The 16,723-nt window shown below is 45.7% G+C and overlaps 1 protein-coding gene across 1 annotated transcript in view; it reads right to left on the bottom strand.

Annotated features, from left to right (window-relative positions):
• Positions 1-16,723, bottom strand: part of LOC125436949 (WD repeat-containing protein 7-like) — a 232,635-nt gene that overhangs the window by 80,544 nt on the left and 135,368 nt on the right. Inside the window, exons 9-11 of the mRNA XM_048504332.1 lie at positions 9,609-9,726; positions 3,315-3,464; positions 1,654-1,736 (exon numbers count right to left, since the gene is read on the bottom strand). Of these exons, the coding sequence (XP_048360289.1) occupies positions 1,654-1,736; positions 3,315-3,464; positions 9,609-9,726 (351 nt within the window). The remainder of the gene's footprint in view (positions 1-1,653; positions 1,737-3,314; positions 3,465-9,608; positions 9,727-16,723) is intronic.

Raw genomic sequence — 16,723 nt, 5'->3', positions numbered from 1 at the left:
GAGAAGTATCTGAAAGCAAAGTATGCTAAGTAGAACAGTTCAACTTTCACAGTATATGGAAGATAGGGAAACAATAGCGTACAGTTCCAGGAGAAACAGAAACATTTGGTCAGGAGCCAGTGATTGCCAGTCCCATTTTATCCCTTCTGCAACCATGTGGCACCAGTGAGCTTGAAGCCAGCCCTCAATTGAGTCTCTCTGCACCGTTTAAGAGAGCAGTGCATCTGTGTGCTGACAGCAGCTGGCTCCAGGTCACGTCACTTCCGGGGAGAGAGAGAGAGAGAGAGAGAGAGAGAGAGAGAGAGAGAGAGAGAGAGAACCGTATATACTCATGTATAAGTCGAATTTTTCAGGACATTTTTAATGCTGAAAAAGCTCCCCTCGACTTATATGCGGGTCATTAAAATTTTGTGTGTTTTTACTTTGCTGGCCAGCAGGGGGCGCAGTTTTTATGCTAGCGACACCAAAATTTCAGGGTACCTTCGGAAGACACTCCAGATGAGACCAGCCAAGTTTGGTAAAGTTTGGTTCAGGGGGTCCAAAGTTATGGACCCCCAAAGGAGGTGCCCCCATTCCCCATTGTTTTCAATGGGATCTATTAGTAGATGGGGCTACCCTTTTGAGGGGCCATAACTTTGGACCCTCTGAACCAAACTTCACCAAACCTGGCTGGTCTCATCAGGAGAGTCTCTTTATGATACCAGCTAGGTTTGGTGAAGTTTGGGTCAGGGGATCCAAAGTTATTGATTCCCAAAGGGGTGCCCCATCCCCCATTGTTTACAATGGAATCTAATAGTAGATTTTCCATTTCTGATAATATCCCTCTTAAAATCTAAGTTGGGTTACATTTGGACATACAGATGATGATGAGGAATCCAGTTTTGTAGGATTTTAACTCTTGTGTTTTAGCTTGGTTGCTGATTGAGCTAAGGTTTTTGTACTTTTAACGTTATTGTTGATACCATATTGTTCTTGTTGACCCTCTTTTCCACTTACAGAGCTAGTTTATTGTTTTTCTTCGAAATGAATATTCAAAAACATTTAACCTACTGATGCCTCAATTAATGTAATTTTATTGGTATCTATTTTTATTTTTGAAATTTACCAGTAGCTGCTGCATTTCCCACCCTTGACTTATATGCGGGTAAAATTAAGTGCCTCGACTTATATGCAGGTAGACTTATACGCAGGTAGACTTATATGCAGGTATATATAAAAATTTAAAAAAAGGTTCACAAAAGGTTCATCTTCTAATCAGCAGAAGTTTGCCAACAGCAAGGACGGAGACAGTAAGTCCAGGGCGAAGTAGCAACAATTGACCTTTAACATGATTGGTGAGCTCAACTGTGACTCTAGACCAATGAGAGGTTGTTGCCGAGGCGGGGGGAAAAAGTATCCTTGCTGAATGTATAAGATGCAAAGCATTGTATATGCTAATTTGAGTCTATGTTCTGAGTCTGAGTTCAGAGCTTGTGTGTTCAACTTTGTTCTGGCTGAAGAGTTCTGTATAGCTTTATAGTCTTGTATAGCATAGACTTGTGTAACCTTGCAACTGCTAAAGTGAAACCTTCTCATCTTACCAGAGTAGCTGCTGATACAGGGTAACTCTAGGAATCACAGAAGACACCAGCCTATTGCCAATCGCCTTCTTACCTGCAGATGGCTGGAAAGCACTCTTGAAGTCCTTTCTTCTTGACTAGCGAGCCTTCCAGACAGTACATGAGGATATCCATAACCTGAGCGTAAAAGGTGAAACATGCATAATTTTGAATTACACACAAAAAAAATATTTCACAATATTCCTTAGACCCCTTTAATGCCTGGTTCCCTACTCCCATCAATCTTGCCCCCAACTCACTTATTACTTTCGGGTTCTAATGCCCATTGAGATGATCCTTCTGATTTGGGGTCCGGGTTCCTTTCTCTTCCTAAGTACTGCCTTTGATCTCCTGCCATGCTTCCTTTGTAGTTTTTATCATGGAGCAAATTGGTTGAATTGGTTAAGTCATATTTAGTTTTTAGGAATGTCTCTTTAAGATTTAAAAAACCCTGGGCCGTCAGCAGCTCTTTATTTAACCTTAAGCTGCCGGCAACAACTGGATTTCAGAAGCATTACGATAAGAGCACAGAGAGCACGTTCGCCTTTACACCTAGATTTAACACTACCACAATCTTCCAACACGTTCGGACTTTCTGCTAGTTCCGTGTTACAGGGCTTTTATCTTGTCCTAAATGTTACTCGCTCGCTTCTCTACCTCCCTCAAATCTGATTCACCTTTTCCGAGCTCCGCTGCCCTCCCTGAAACTCTGATCCATTTCTCTTATCTACTGGCCTCCTCAAACACCTCCCCTTCTGGCTGCCTTTTTAAACACCTTTGGTTTTGATAAGTTCATTCTCTTGCTTCTCCTGTGGACACCTTTGCCCCACCTGCCTCCCGCTCTGCCCGTTCTTCAATCTTCCCCTGTGCGCACAATTACAGCCAGGTGTGCCTGCCAAACTGAAACAGCGGACAAAGCGGAAAATAGGCTTGGTGGGTGCTTCATCTGGCTGTCAAAGGCAACGAGGGGACAGGACGCAAGGGCAGGCAGCCTCAGCTCATCTGCCACGATGACGACGGCCAAGGGGACGTTGTCAGTTTCAGAAAGGCCACCTCCCTCTCCCTTCAAAATAGTACAATTTGAACCGGCCGACAGAGATTCCCAGGTGTTTTTGGCAAACACAATGCAGGTCAGACGTGCACTAAATCTACTCCAGCTGAGCCCTGACCTACAGCTAGTTACTTGTGCAAACAAGCCCTGAGAGAGACCCAAGATATATGTGTGGGGAAGGGGACTGTGAACTTTAAGCCCTTAGGTTGCATTCTGAGCGAGTGTTTTTATTTGAATTGCAGTAGGACGAATATGAAAGCCCGTTAAACATAGGATCTCAAAGAGGGCGTTTAATTTGACTCTGAACATGACTCTGAATTTGATGCATGTTAAGTATGCATGTTAAGTCTTTTACACAGAGACTGTTCACCCTTTTTTTGAGATCCTATATTTAACTGGCTCTCCTATTTGTCCTACTGCAATTCAAATAAAAACACTCACTCAGAATGCAACCTACACTATCAGAGCATACAGAGTACGCTCGCCTTTACACCTAGATTTAACAAACATCTCTGTGAAATCCACGGCTTGTTTTATTACCACACATGCCGAGGAAAAGGCACTGCGTTAATTTTCTAAACACAAGTAAAGCCCTGCGGAATTTTCGGGACCGCTAACCTGACCAATCAGAATTCGGCAATGGGAGTAATAAAAGACAACCTCACCTCTACGATAAGCTCCGCCACATCGGTGGGCATCTTTTCAATAAGTATTTCGATGATCCTCAGAATCTCCCCCTTGGCCCGTGCCAAGGTCGTGGTATGGACGTTCTGCTGAGATTGAGTGTTGGCTTGAAGAGCCGTATGCCTGTGCACCTACAAGAACAGCAAGGTTATTGGAAATGCTTATGACGTTATTCCATCCAAATCACTCTGTGCAGCAGCACCAACATGGCAGCAATCTCTCATTTCTCCTTTGGAAGAAATTCTGGACTGTGTTCAGATTAATACATATTCGGTGAATTCAGGTCTTTATTTACCAGTGTGCATGAGTATTCATACATAGTGGGGTGGATCTAGCCATCTTCCAAGTAGCCTTCCTCCATTCTAAGGAGACTTCCCCCAAATTAATTGGCTCTTCCTTCAATGGAAAAGCCATTTAACAGGTGGAAGGCCCTGCAAAACGAGGCTTAGGGAGCTGGGGATATTTAATCTAAGAAGCAAAAATTAAGGGAGAACATGATAGTTATGTTTAAATATATGAAGGAACGCCATGTCAAAGAGGGAGCAAGCTTGTTTTCTGCTGCCTCAGAGACTAGGACACGGAGTAATGAATTCAAGGTGCAGGAAAAGAAATTCCACCTAAACATTAAGAAGAACTTTCTGACTGTCAGGGCTGTTCGACAGTGGAATTCACTGCCTCGGAAAGTGGTGGAGGCTCCTTCTTTGGAGGTTTTTAAACAGAGACTGGATGAACATATGTCGGGAATGCTTTGATTGTGTGTTCCTGCATGGCAGGGGGTTGGACTTGGTGGCCCGTGTGGTCTCTTCCAACTCTATGATTCTATGTTTTGAGGAGGAGTGTGCAGACAGACATCAAGGTAAACAATGGGATCAAAAACACCTTTGAGTTTGGTAGCACCTAGAAGACTAGCAAGGTGTCCAGGGTATGAGCTTTCAAGAGTCAAAACACCTTTTGTCAGACAGGGAGCTTTCACTCTCAAAAGCTATCCACACACACACACACACACAGAATTTTCAGTGGATTTTTAGTTTATTCTCTATCAATAAATTCACATTCATTTTCTCTAGAAGTCTGGAGTCGAAAGGGTTTTCCTGATTTTAGGAACACATCTGTTGGGACTGTTTGTCCCAAGTACACAGCATTACCGGAGGGTTCTACTTTGAAACTTCTATGTGATCAGAATCAAAAGAAGCTGGCGAGAATAAGCCTCTCTGTTCTGCGTAAATTAATCAGGAATTGAAATAACTCTCTCACTCTGGTTCCATAATAAGCAACTCACATTAAAACAATAATGCATTTCTAAGTGGATTCTCAAGGTGAGTCAATGTAGATTAGCCGGAATTTAATGTTTGTTGGCAATCATCACTCCAGTCAAATGGGTTAAGAGAAAAGAGCAACACCATATTAAATTTTATTATTTTAAGGCGTGTTTATGGGGCAGTTTTCTTAACTCCCGGTTCCATATAAAGCTGAAGAGTGCTCAACCTGACATTGCCAGAAAGGGTGACGTGTTCCTAGACTACATGGTTCAGCATCCTAATCTGCAAACATGAGAAGTGAGACGCCACAAGTTACGGGAATACATTTGATATCTGGTTGGTTTTTTTGTTTTTAGAACACTTAGGTAGTGTATCGCTACACTATTTTCTTCATATACTTGGGTTATAACATAACTTTAAAATAAAAACTGATGCTGTGCTTCTCTCGTGGTTCAATCCTGTGTTGAGTTGGTGGTGAAAAGTGCTGTCAAGTCACAGTTGATTTACAGCAGCCCTGTAGAGTTTTCAAGGCAAGAGATGAACAGAGGTCCTGCCGTCCCATTCGGGAACTAACCAGGGCTGACTCCACTCAACTTTCAAGCTCTGATAAGACTGGGCTAACCTGGGTTATTACTGCAGTCTAAACCTAAAGAAATCAATGCATTTAAGACAAGAGCAACAGCACAAGCGGTTTTGCCTGGCTCAAGTGACCAATCTCAGGCCGTTTCCGCACGGCCACGATGGGGGTTGGGTCTGTGTACACAATGCCTACCCAACCCCCCTGGGACCATTCACATGAACGGTCCCAGAAACCACCGGGAAGACAGCACCGCTGAGCGCCGTTGCCCGGTCGACCTACCGTGTCTGCGGCCATCTGGCGTGTCGGTGAGGCCTGGGGACACGCCCTCTCTGACCTGCGCGACCGCTCCAGCGTCGCAGGGCAGGGGGGCGTGTCCCCAGGCCTCGGTGACGCGCTGGACGGCCGCAGACATGGTAGGTCGACTGGTCAGAGGGGGGAGGGATGGCACCTTCAAGCTGCTGCCGTTCGCACGGCAGCGGCTTGAAGCGGCCTTTTTCTGTAAACCTTGCTGGGGAAGCGAGGTCAGAAAATGGCGGCTTCGCGCCGCTCGGGAGGTACGAGGGCGGCGCGGCTGCGCAGCAGCTGCGCCCCCCATGCGAACAGCTCCCTGGGGACAGTGTTTTTGCCATCCCCAGGGAGCTGTATTTGGCCCGTGTGGAAAGGGCCTCAGAGTCATCATATTTTTGAGAACCCTGAAATTTAGGCTTAGCACTAGTGCAGTGTGTAGAACAGATTTGTGCATGTGAAACATTTTGGGCACCCTATCCTGTGCCAATTCCACTGTATAGCGATTGCAAGATCACATAGATTCAGCGTGGTTCTGTGGTTAAAGTAATGGGCCTACGTCTGGGAGTCGTAGGTTTGAATCCTCATTCTGTCCTGGAAGCTAGTTGAGTGATCTTGGACGAGCCAGTAGAAGCAGAGTTGGTTCTTATACCCCACTTTTCTCTACCTTTAAGGAGTCTCAAAGCGGCTTACAAACTCCTTCGCTTTCTGTTCCCACAATAGACACCTTGTGAGGTAAATGGGGTTGAGAGAGTTCTGAGAGAACTGTGACTGGTCCAAGGTCACCCAGCAGGCTTCTTGTGGAGGAGAGGAGAAAACAAAACTAGTTCACCAGGTTGGACTGTTGTAAGGATAACTGACGAGGTAAAATGTTGTAAACCACTCTGAGGCCTACATCTGGAAGAGAACCATACATGCGGAGATGTCTAGGTGTCTTCAAGGTGCACAAAATGGGTGTACACAATAAAAGCCAGCAATAGTGTCGTGCTTAAGAGTGATGGACTCTAATCTGGAAAACCAAGTTTGATTCCCCACTCCTCCACATGAACGGCAGACTCTTATCTGGTGAAATGGATTTGTTTCCTCACACATGAATCCTGATGGATGACCCTGGGCTAGTCACAGTTCTTCAGAACTCTCTCCGCCCCACCTACCTCCTAAGATGTCTGTTGTGGGAAGAGGAAGGGAAGGAATTTGTAAGCCACCTTGAGTCTCCTTACAGGAGAGAAAGGCAGGGTATAAATCCAAACTCCTCCTCTTCATTCTTTCCGAGTGTTTGGGTACAAAACACAATTCCTGAAAGGATAAAGACTTCCACCATGAACTTTTTGCAAATGTTCAAGATGCCACTGACCGAAAAGTATACATTTATTATATAAAAACAGAAAACTTCACACTGCAAGTGAATAATTTGGACTCTTCTCTGCGTGGTAGTCTAGGCCTTGTTCCTTAGAGCTAGTCTTTGATGCCACATCACACCGAAACAGTAGAATATGAAATCTGGGTTCCAACGGTGTTACAACTCAGGCAACAGCCTCAGTGGTTGGAGATGTACACATTACACAACCGTGACAATCTCAGAACTAAAATGAGGCCAACCTGCTCAAGAGATCAAGTATGGTATTAAGAGTACACTCAGAGGCACAGTCATCAGCAGTGGCAAATTTACTCTCTTCTATTGGTGGTAGTCCAGAGCAGTAGTCTGAATGCTAAAAATACTACTAGACCTTTCTATTTGGGCAGGCATTCACTGACCAAAGCATATATATGGGGAAAGGGGACTATACTTGCAATTTTGTTTGCAATTATAAGGTAGAGCACCATATTAGGGACAACTACCCCCAATGGTGGGTCCACATATCACAGAGATTCTTAGCAGCAGTGGGATGTATGCGGAGGGACATTCCACCACTCTATTTCAAATTGTGACCTTTCTACTTGAGACTACGGAGTCTGTAACAGGCACTCAGAATCCAGCCATTACCTCGTTGCAAAACCAGTTCCATTCCTTTAAATTGTGAACGGGTAAAACAGCTGCCCACACATGAGCCTTCTCTATGGTGGCTTCCACTCAGGGGTGGAATGCTCACAGGGATATGTGGCAGTGGTGGGATTCAGCAGGTTCGCACCACTTTGGCAGAACCGGTTGTTAAAATGGTGCTTGTAAAAAACCTGTTGTTAAATTATTTAAATCTCATCACCGGAACAGGTTGTTAAATTATTTGAATCCCACCACTGATATGTGGGGTCACATGTCCCCAGGCACACACCAACTGGTCACGTGGGGGGGCAGAGAATCGCTCCCCCACGCCCCTCCCCTTGGCCTGGCCCCGCCTGTTGAAGGAGCAGCCTGGCGGAGCTGGACTGAGGGGCAGGCTGCCGCAGCTCCCACCAGCTAAGGTAATGGGGAATGGGGGGGCGGGGCGCCCAGAGCAAGTGTTGCCTCAGGCGCCCCCCCCCCCATGCCTCTGCTTCCACTTTGTGGAATGACTTTCCTGAGATCAGGAAGCCCTTTGAACTTCTGTCCTTCCCCAATCTATGTAAAACAGAATTGTTCAGGAGGGCATTTTTACAATGGAAACAGGACTGTGGTCTAACGGAATGGTTCAGGAAGCTGCTTTTATAAAGAGAGCAGGCCTGTAGTCTATGCCATTGTTTATGTATATGCATTATCTGTTAATTTTATATATTATTCTGCTCTTACTGCATCGTGTTCTGATTCTGTAATTTCATTCTCTTCATTGTTTGACACATCATGTCTGATTTTTTATGCATTTTTAAATTTTTGGCAATTGTAGTCCTATTGCATTATTAGATACCCCATGCTACTCTGCTATTTGACAACACTGCTTTATACCGTGCAATCTATCTTCAGACTTAGCAAGAACTGGAGGCTATAAGCTAATTTATTAATTAATCATGCTGTGATGTGGCAAAAAGGTAGCACGTTGTCATATGCATACACTTCAATTTGCTTATCTGTTCTCAGCTCAGGATCCCAAATAATACCCATACATAAAAAGACCTCTGCAATAGGCCAATGAGCAGCAGGGCTAGTAATATCATGCTGACATTTGTCAGTCATATATTTACTTAAAAATTTCTATTACTAATTACATAAGTCTGTGGATCCAGGACTTCACTGCAGCGCCATTTAGTTACTCTCTTCTATTCGTTGCAAAACCAGTTCCATTCCTTTATACCAGTGATGGTGAACCTTTTCGAGACCGAGTGCCCAAACTGCAACCCAAAACCCACTTATTTATCGCAAAGTGCCAACACGGCAATTTAACCTGAATACTGAGGTTTTAGTTTAGAAAACACAGTTGGCTCTGAGGTATGCATTACTCAGGAGTAAGCTTGGTGGTAGTCGGTGACTTTGCTTTGAAGCAACTGTGCAACTCTTCCAATGGGTGAATCACGACCCTAGGAGGGTTTACTCAGAAGCAAGCCCTATTGCCAGCAACCGAGCTTACTCCCAGGTAAAGGATCATGCTTTAGTTCTTCGCATGAAAATCAGTGGGGTTTAACAGCGCTTAACAGGGTTACCTACACTGCTTCCCCAAAACTAGGTCTTAGGTTGAATGCTAATAATCAAGCCCAGCGGCCCAGGCCAGCCTAGATGTGTGTGTGGAGGGGCACTCTGTTTGCGCGTGCCAACAGAGAGGGCTCTGAGTGCCACCTCTGGCACCCGTGCCATAGGTTCGCCACCACTGCTTTATACAATATATACCCAGATCTCTATATATTATTGAATGTGGTAGGTTTTCCGGGCTGTGTGGCCGTGGTCTGATGGATCTTGTTCCTAGGAACAAGACCACGGCCACAAAGCCTGGAAAACCCACCACAACCAGTTGAATCCGTGAAAGTCTTCGACAGTCTATATATTCTCTCTCTCTCTCTCTCTCTCTCTCTCACACACACACACACACACACACAAACAACAGAAAAACAAGAATGTAGACATACAAAACCTAGAAACATACACACACATATGCAGAGACGAATGAGAAACAAAAGCAAAACATAAAGAAAAATATAAAGAAAGATGGAGAAATCAATTCCTCAACAGTTCTTCCTGCTAAACAATGGAGTAATTGTTCTTTCTTGAAGTACAGCTCAGCCAGGAGCGGAAAAGTTCTTTGGCTCACCTCCTTGGCGATGGTTGTTATGAAGGCGGGTGGTCTGGCCGTAGCAATGAGCGAGAGAGCGTGTCGTGCAGAGCGGGCGGAGTCAGCTGCTGGACTCAGAGGCAGCCCCATTGTGATGCTAACCGGAGATCAGACAAAGAGGGGAGAGGGGGGGAGGGGGGGAAACCCAAAAGAAAAGAGGTATTAGAAATATAGAGTGAAAAGATTAGACACAGCTTATAATGTCAGTTCAAGGTCAATGGGAGCACTCGAACAGTTAGAATATAATGGACTTCCAACAACGAGCAGTGATTAGAAGTCAGGGTGTTCCAGCATCTGATACAAAATCAAATAATTAACCGTGAAGATTGAAAACAGTATGTGCATCTGTCCAAAGTGTTAAAAAGGCCTTGTTAACAAATTATCTGGCTGTAGCCCTGAATGCATATCGCAGCATCAAGGGCAACACAAATATACAGTGTCATGCAAAGAAATTGTGTGCTTTACTTCTCGGCTGTAGTTTTTACAGACAATATGCACTCAGCCGCGCTACCGTTATTATTCCAATCAGCCAACTACTTTGGTTTATTTTGGCTTCTCGGGCAAAAGAGCTCCGGGAAAGACTGATTTCATTTCCATTTCAGCTTGCTGTGTGCTGAGTCCCTCTCTTTTTAAGTGCAGCCATTATAAATGGAGGATACAGCAGAGTTTCAAATGTGACGCTCTGGTCTGGAGTACCTTGCATTGCAAGGGCAGATTTAAAAGGGGATCCACACTTGTTAATGTCTTCAAAGTTTCCAGCCCCAGGACCCACCATTAAGCCCCTTGCTGGCAGCACATGACTCACTGGGGCCCTTTCCGCACAGGCCAATAAACACAGGTTAAGGCGGGATAAAACCCGGAGTTCGGGGGGGTGGCGTGGGAACTTCGCACGGATCCTGCTCCTAAAGCAAGTCCACTCCGTGTTTCCCCCCAACCCGGGGTTTTCAAGAATCGTGTTATGTGCGATTCTTTTGTTTTAATGTGCCTCACAGCCGCAATCGAACAAACGATCGCGGCTGTGAGGAGCGTTAGGCGGCTATGATCCAACCAGAGAATCGCAGTCCCCAGCTCCCATCTGTGGAGCCAAGCAGGGACAAAGGGCTGTTTCATGGCCGTGGGGGTCAGTCGTGCCTGCCTCAGACCCCTCCCCCCAAAAACATGCTTCCGTGTGAAGGCACGTGCCCCATTCACATGGCTAGCTGTCCACGGGACAGCCAGCCATGCAAATGGGTCAGGGTGAGGACGGGTTTGTGGAGACCGCCTTTCACCCATGTTCATTGGCCCATGCAGAAAGGGCCTGGGCTGCCAAAGCACAGGCCAGGAACTCATATGACAGAAAGAAGAAAGAAGCCTGCATTACAACCTAATCGATCAAGAGAGGGGAAGCTTCAGGGGTACACTCGAGGACCAACTGGTGGGTGTGGGGCAGGTGTGCCCGACTAGCAGGGGGGTCATGGGGAAGCCTTTGCCAGGTAAGTTGCCTGAACTGTTTCATCCAGTCTCAGCTGACTTATGATGACCCTGTAGGGCTGTTGAGACAAGAGATGTTGCCCCCGCGTCACAACCCTGGTATTCCGTGGAGGTCTCCCAAGACAAATGCTAGCCAGGGTCAGGGATGAGAGTGTGCAGCTGGCTACCCAGCAAGGTTGCCTGGGAAGCTTCCATGGTGTCACCATGGTTTTCAGTATCGGGATCGGGTCCTTGCTCAATGCCGAGGGTGAGAGGTTTAAATCCATTAAAGCTGTCAAATAGGCTCCAACAAAAGGCAGAAGTGATGAAATCATCAGGGTTTCATATTTCTACATTCTGCAGCCTCATATTTTGATTACAAAGTAGCTGACATCACTAGATCTGTACAGGTTACTCCTCCTGCATAAGTTTTCATGCATGCCAGTGGGGTTGCAGTTCAGTTTCTATCAGGGGTGTGAAGTTTAAGATGCTAATGTGACCTGGGTCACCCTCTGCTCACAATTCCTTCCCTTCCTCACCAGCAACAGGCACCTTGCGGAGTAGGCCGGGCTGAGAGAGTTCTGAGAGAAAACTGGGACTAGACCAAGGTCACCCAGCAGGAGGAGGAGGAGGAGGGAGGAAACAAACCTGGTTCACCAGATTAGAGGCCACCATTCTTAACCCCTACACCACGGTGAAGCAGTTTGTTATGATATAGCAACAGACCTACCAGGGTCTAGGTACCAATTTATACCCAATGACCAAACCATAGTTGCAGGGCCCAGTCCAAGGCTCAGTCTCTTGTGTTCCACCTAAACTCTTTCTCCCCAGTGGCTTGTTGGTTCAGGCAAACCACAGTTTGTTGGGTACATCTGAATTGGTTAATTCGGATTTGTAATTCCACTTTGCATTCCCTACTTGTTGACTTTTTGGCTCAGATGTTGTGCATGCATTTTCAGAGAACCTGCTCATGTGGGGGGAGGGGGGGCAGGAATCAAACCCAGTCCTTCAGATTACAGTCTATCGCTCTTAACCAGTATACCACACTGGTTCTCTGAAAATGCATGCACAAGATCTGAGCCAAAAAGTCAACAAGTAGGGAATGCAAAGTGAAAAGGAATGGGGTTGGAAGCATAGGTGTCAAACTCGTGGCCCTCCAGATGTTATGGACTACAGTTCCCATCATCCCCTGCCAGCATGATGATCACGCCCAATGGGCAGACTGTAGGTTGGCTTTTATAGTCAAATGAACCCTACATGTTTCTCAACAGAACTGAATAAAGAGCTTCGAATAGATTAGTAGCCACTACTGGTTCAGTTGCTGTTGGTCAACAGAGAGATACCTCTTCCTATGTTTAATTTCAAAGGCATTTTTGAGAAACTCTGCCAGAACTGCACCATCATTCCTTGCTAAAATTTGAAGCAAAGGGTGAATGGGCACAGTATTATAGGGAACAGGCGCTGCAGTAGAGACAGACGGGGGTAAATGGCCGTTGTCTTGTCTTTCATACCATATTCTCAGTTTACAGAGCAGGCAATAAACCTACTGGTGGAATAAAAACTTAACCAAACTGAGGATGGTTCTACAGCACAGGTGTCAAACTCGCGGCCCTCCAGATGTTATGGACTACAGTTCCCATCATCCCATGCCAGCATAATGCTGGCAGGGGGTGATGGGAACTGTAGTCCATAACATCTGGAGGGCCGCGAGTTTGACACCTATGTTCTACAGAGTACCTTACAGGTTCTAGTGAAGAGTAACTCTTTCCATTTGCCATGAAGAAGCATAATCTGCATTTGAAGAGGAATTTGATTTATAGCCCAGTTTATAAATGAGTCTCAAAGTTGCTTACAAGCACCTTCCTTTCCTTTTCCCACACCTTGAGAGGTAGGTACGACTGAGAGAGTGCTGAGAGAACTATGACTGGTCCAAGCTCACCCAGTAGGCTTCATGTGGAGAAGTGAAGAATCAAACCCAGGTCTCCAGATTAGAGTCCACTGCTCATGTGGGGGGAGAGGAATCAAACCCAGTCCTTCAGATTACAGTCTATCGCTCTTAACCAGTATACCACACTGGTTCTCTGAAAATGCATGCACAACAATGCACAACATTATGCTGGCATGGGATGATGGGAACCGTAGTCCATAACATCTGGAGGGCCGCGAGTTTGACACCTGGTTGCTTACTAACCAGCTGGCAGTCATTTATCTATCCAGGATCTATCTATCCCAATACACTGGGAAAGTATGTGTGTTAGCCCTGCATCTAACAACGCACCTGATATTTATAACTCAAGATTGCCAGCAGAACAAACCAATTTTGTCTAATATTTACAGCTACTCTTCTTTGGGAGGGTTAAGGCCCAAGGGGAAAAACTGGGAAAGAAATTACATTCACTTGCAAAGCTGCTTAGCATAACCACTGCCCTGTTTACAATTAGAAAGCTCGTCGGTGGGGCATTCTGTCTGGCAGTCTGATAAGCGCACTGGGAACGTTGCTTGTTGACAGAAGAAATGTTACGCCTGCTTTACATGTTTTGGAGAGAGAAACCCCACTTTATTATTAAGCCTGTCAGAAACAGCACAAAAAGAAGAGGGAATACGAAGTGGAATGCAGGACCTGTCCGATTTTTAGCAAGCCCCCCCCTCCCCCGACAGTCTTCTTTTTTTCTGTTCTTTCAGAGATGGCTGGATCCAAATTCTTCGTCGCCCCTAACAAGAATCACGTGTCTTTTCCCAACTTGGCGCAGATCTGGCCGGCAGTGGCACAGAACAGGAGGAGAACGGAGCAGGTCTCTGGTATCCTTTTTGCTGTGCCACCCCAAGGACTGGGTCAGGAGATGTGGGTCTCTTCCGCACAAGGCCATTTAAAATGGGTTGCAGTCGGGGCAAAGTAACCCGCTTTCCCGTCGATGCGTTCGCATGCCTCTGTGTAGGCAGCGAGTGGAGGCCACGGAATCAATGCGGGTTGCTGTCTCATTTTTTTAAAATTTTCCTCCTACTGATGCGTAGCTACGCAGGCAGGCACAAGTGAACCCCCACGGCTATGCGGTCTCACGATATGACCCTTTGTGCCTGCGTGGCTACGCGGATCTAATCTGGGAATTTTTCTTTTAAAGGAATGGCAGTCAAATAAAGCGCCTCCCTGCCTGGCTTTTTTTAAAAAAACTCGCTGATAGCATGATTCTTGAATAACTCAGGGCAGACCCGTGTTGGGGCGGGATCGATAAGAAGTTCCCCCCAAAATGGGTTCTATACCGTCCTTAACCCACATTTATTGGCCCATGCGGGGGGGGGGGGGGGCTTGGATGCAGAACCAGCCCGGCCTTCAGAAGGTCCCCTAAGCCACATTGCCTCGACAGCTCCTCAGCCCTGGAAGTTCAACTAAGATGGAACTACTTATCTAGAAGCAAGGCCCAGTGAACGTACTTCTTCAACACACTGGGACAAAGGAGTCACTGCAAACCTAGAAGCTAAGAGATCCACAGCAGCCAGCGGTATCTGCCGCTCAATAAAGATGAATAGGCCCAGTTTAAGACTGTGTCTTTAGGGCCATCAAGTTGCTTCTGACTTATGGAGATCTGATGAATTACTGATCTCAAAAGTCCTTCACGGCCTTGCTCAGATCGCGCAAACAGTGGGCCATGGCATCTTTTTAAAAGTCAATCTATCTCATGTTGGGTCGTCGTCTTGCTGCCTTCGGAGTTTTGTTTGTTTGTTTGTTACATTTATAGTGAGTCCTGTCTGTCTGTCTGTCTGCCTGTCTGTCTGTCTGTCTGTCTGTCTGTCTGTCTGTCTGTCTGTTTGTTAGATTTATAGTGAGTCCTGTCTTCCCACAATGTGGGAAGCATGGCAGCTTCAAGTTAGTCATTTTAGCTTCTAGGGAGAGCTTAATTTTAAGACAAGTGCAGTTTAAGTAATGCTACTAACAGTTAAAGGGCTTACGGTTAATTAACTGTGTTTTAACTGTTCAATGAACTCTCATCCTCCCAACCCTTGGTACCTTCTTGAGACAGTGAAGAAAGCGTAAGGTCACTTACAATTTAAGAAGGGGAAAAAATGAAGAAAACGGCATATTTGGGGTATCACAATTTCTTATGAAAGTAACACACAAGGGCCACTTGCCATAATCTATTCAACCTGGTTGTTACCAATTACTCAAGTTAAATTTCAGTTGCTTAACCCACCGGTGAAAGGATGGAAAACTATTTGAAAGACAAAATGCACCTTTAGGCACTGCAAATTTAAAGATTCGGGAAAATACCATGGCTGAACTACCTATGACTATCATAGAGAAGATGTAAAGCTTTTTTTTAAAAAAAAACCCACCCCCCCAACTGCCTGTTACCAAATCTGACTATTTATCAACCTGGATAAGTATTGCAGGAGCTCTCTGGAGCCTCGCAGTCTGGCAGCATCTCTCCAACTCTGCTACCTTGGCTCCTTTAACTGGTGTCTCAGGAATTGATCCTACAACCTTCTGAATGCAAAGTAGGATTAGGATGCTGTGGACTTTCTAGGCCATGGGTAGGGAACCTGCGGCTCCCCAGATGTTCAGGAACTACAATTCCCATCAGCCTCTGTCAGGCTCTGGTAGGGGCTAATGGGAATTGTAGTTCCTGAACATCTGGAGAGCCGCAGGTTCCCTAACCCTGTTCTAGGCTGTGTGGCTGTGTTCCAATAGTATATTCTCCTGACATTTCGCCTGCATCTGTGGCTGACATCTTCAGAGGATCTGATGGCAGTAAAGCAAGTGGAGGATATATACCTGTGAAACACCCAGGGTGGGAGAAAGAATCATTTGCAATTGTTAAAAGTGTTAAAGGTGCAGTTTGAAAATAAAATTTGAATATGTAAAGTGGAATTCCCCCACCCTGACTGAAGTTGCATAATCAATTAGTGAGGGTATTTGCATAGAAGTTTGCCTGTGAATTTAAGTACTCATTTGCAATCCATTTTATTGCTTCCCGCAGAGGCCCCTTCTGCAAATGCAGAATAACGCACTTTCAATCCACTTTCAATGCACTTTGCAGCTGGATTTTACTGCGCGGAATAGCAAAATCCACTTGCAAACAATTGTGAAAGTGGATTGAAAGTGCGTTATTCTGCAGAAAGGGCCAGAGAGACATCCTGAGTCGGGATGGTGAGTCTTGAGTGTGTTCATTAACCATTTTCTTGATTCTAGTGTTTTTAAGTACTGGTAGTCACATTTTGTTTATTTTCATGGGCCCCTTCCGCACACGCAAAATAATGCGTTTTCAAACCACTTTCACAACTGTTTGCAAGTAGATTCTGCTATTCCGCACAGCTTCAAAGAGCGCTGAAAGCAGTTTGAAAGTGCCTTATTCTGCATGTGCGGAATGAGCCATGGTTTCTTCCCTCCTGTTGAAATTGTCCACGTGCTTATGGACTTCAACGGCTTCTCTGTGTCGTCTGATGGAGTAGCTGTCAGAGTGGTCCAGAATTTCTGTGTTTTCAAATAACATTCTGGGTCCAGCTTGGTTTATAACACGTTCTGCTACTGCTGACTTTTCCGGCTGAATTAATCTGCAATACACATGCAGATTACACTTGCAAACTGCACCTTTAACATTTGGGTGCTGTGTGGTTTCCGGGCTGTATGGCCGTGTTCTAGCAGCATTCTC

This window comes from Sphaerodactylus townsendi, linkage group LG07 (genome assembly GCF_021028975.2).
Source record: "Sphaerodactylus townsendi isolate TG3544 linkage group LG07, MPM_Stown_v2.3, whole genome shotgun sequence".
Lineage (NCBI taxonomy): Eukaryota > Metazoa > Chordata > Lepidosauria > Squamata > Sphaerodactylidae > Sphaerodactylus > Sphaerodactylus townsendi.
This window is presented reverse-complemented; position numbering and strand designations above follow the sequence as displayed.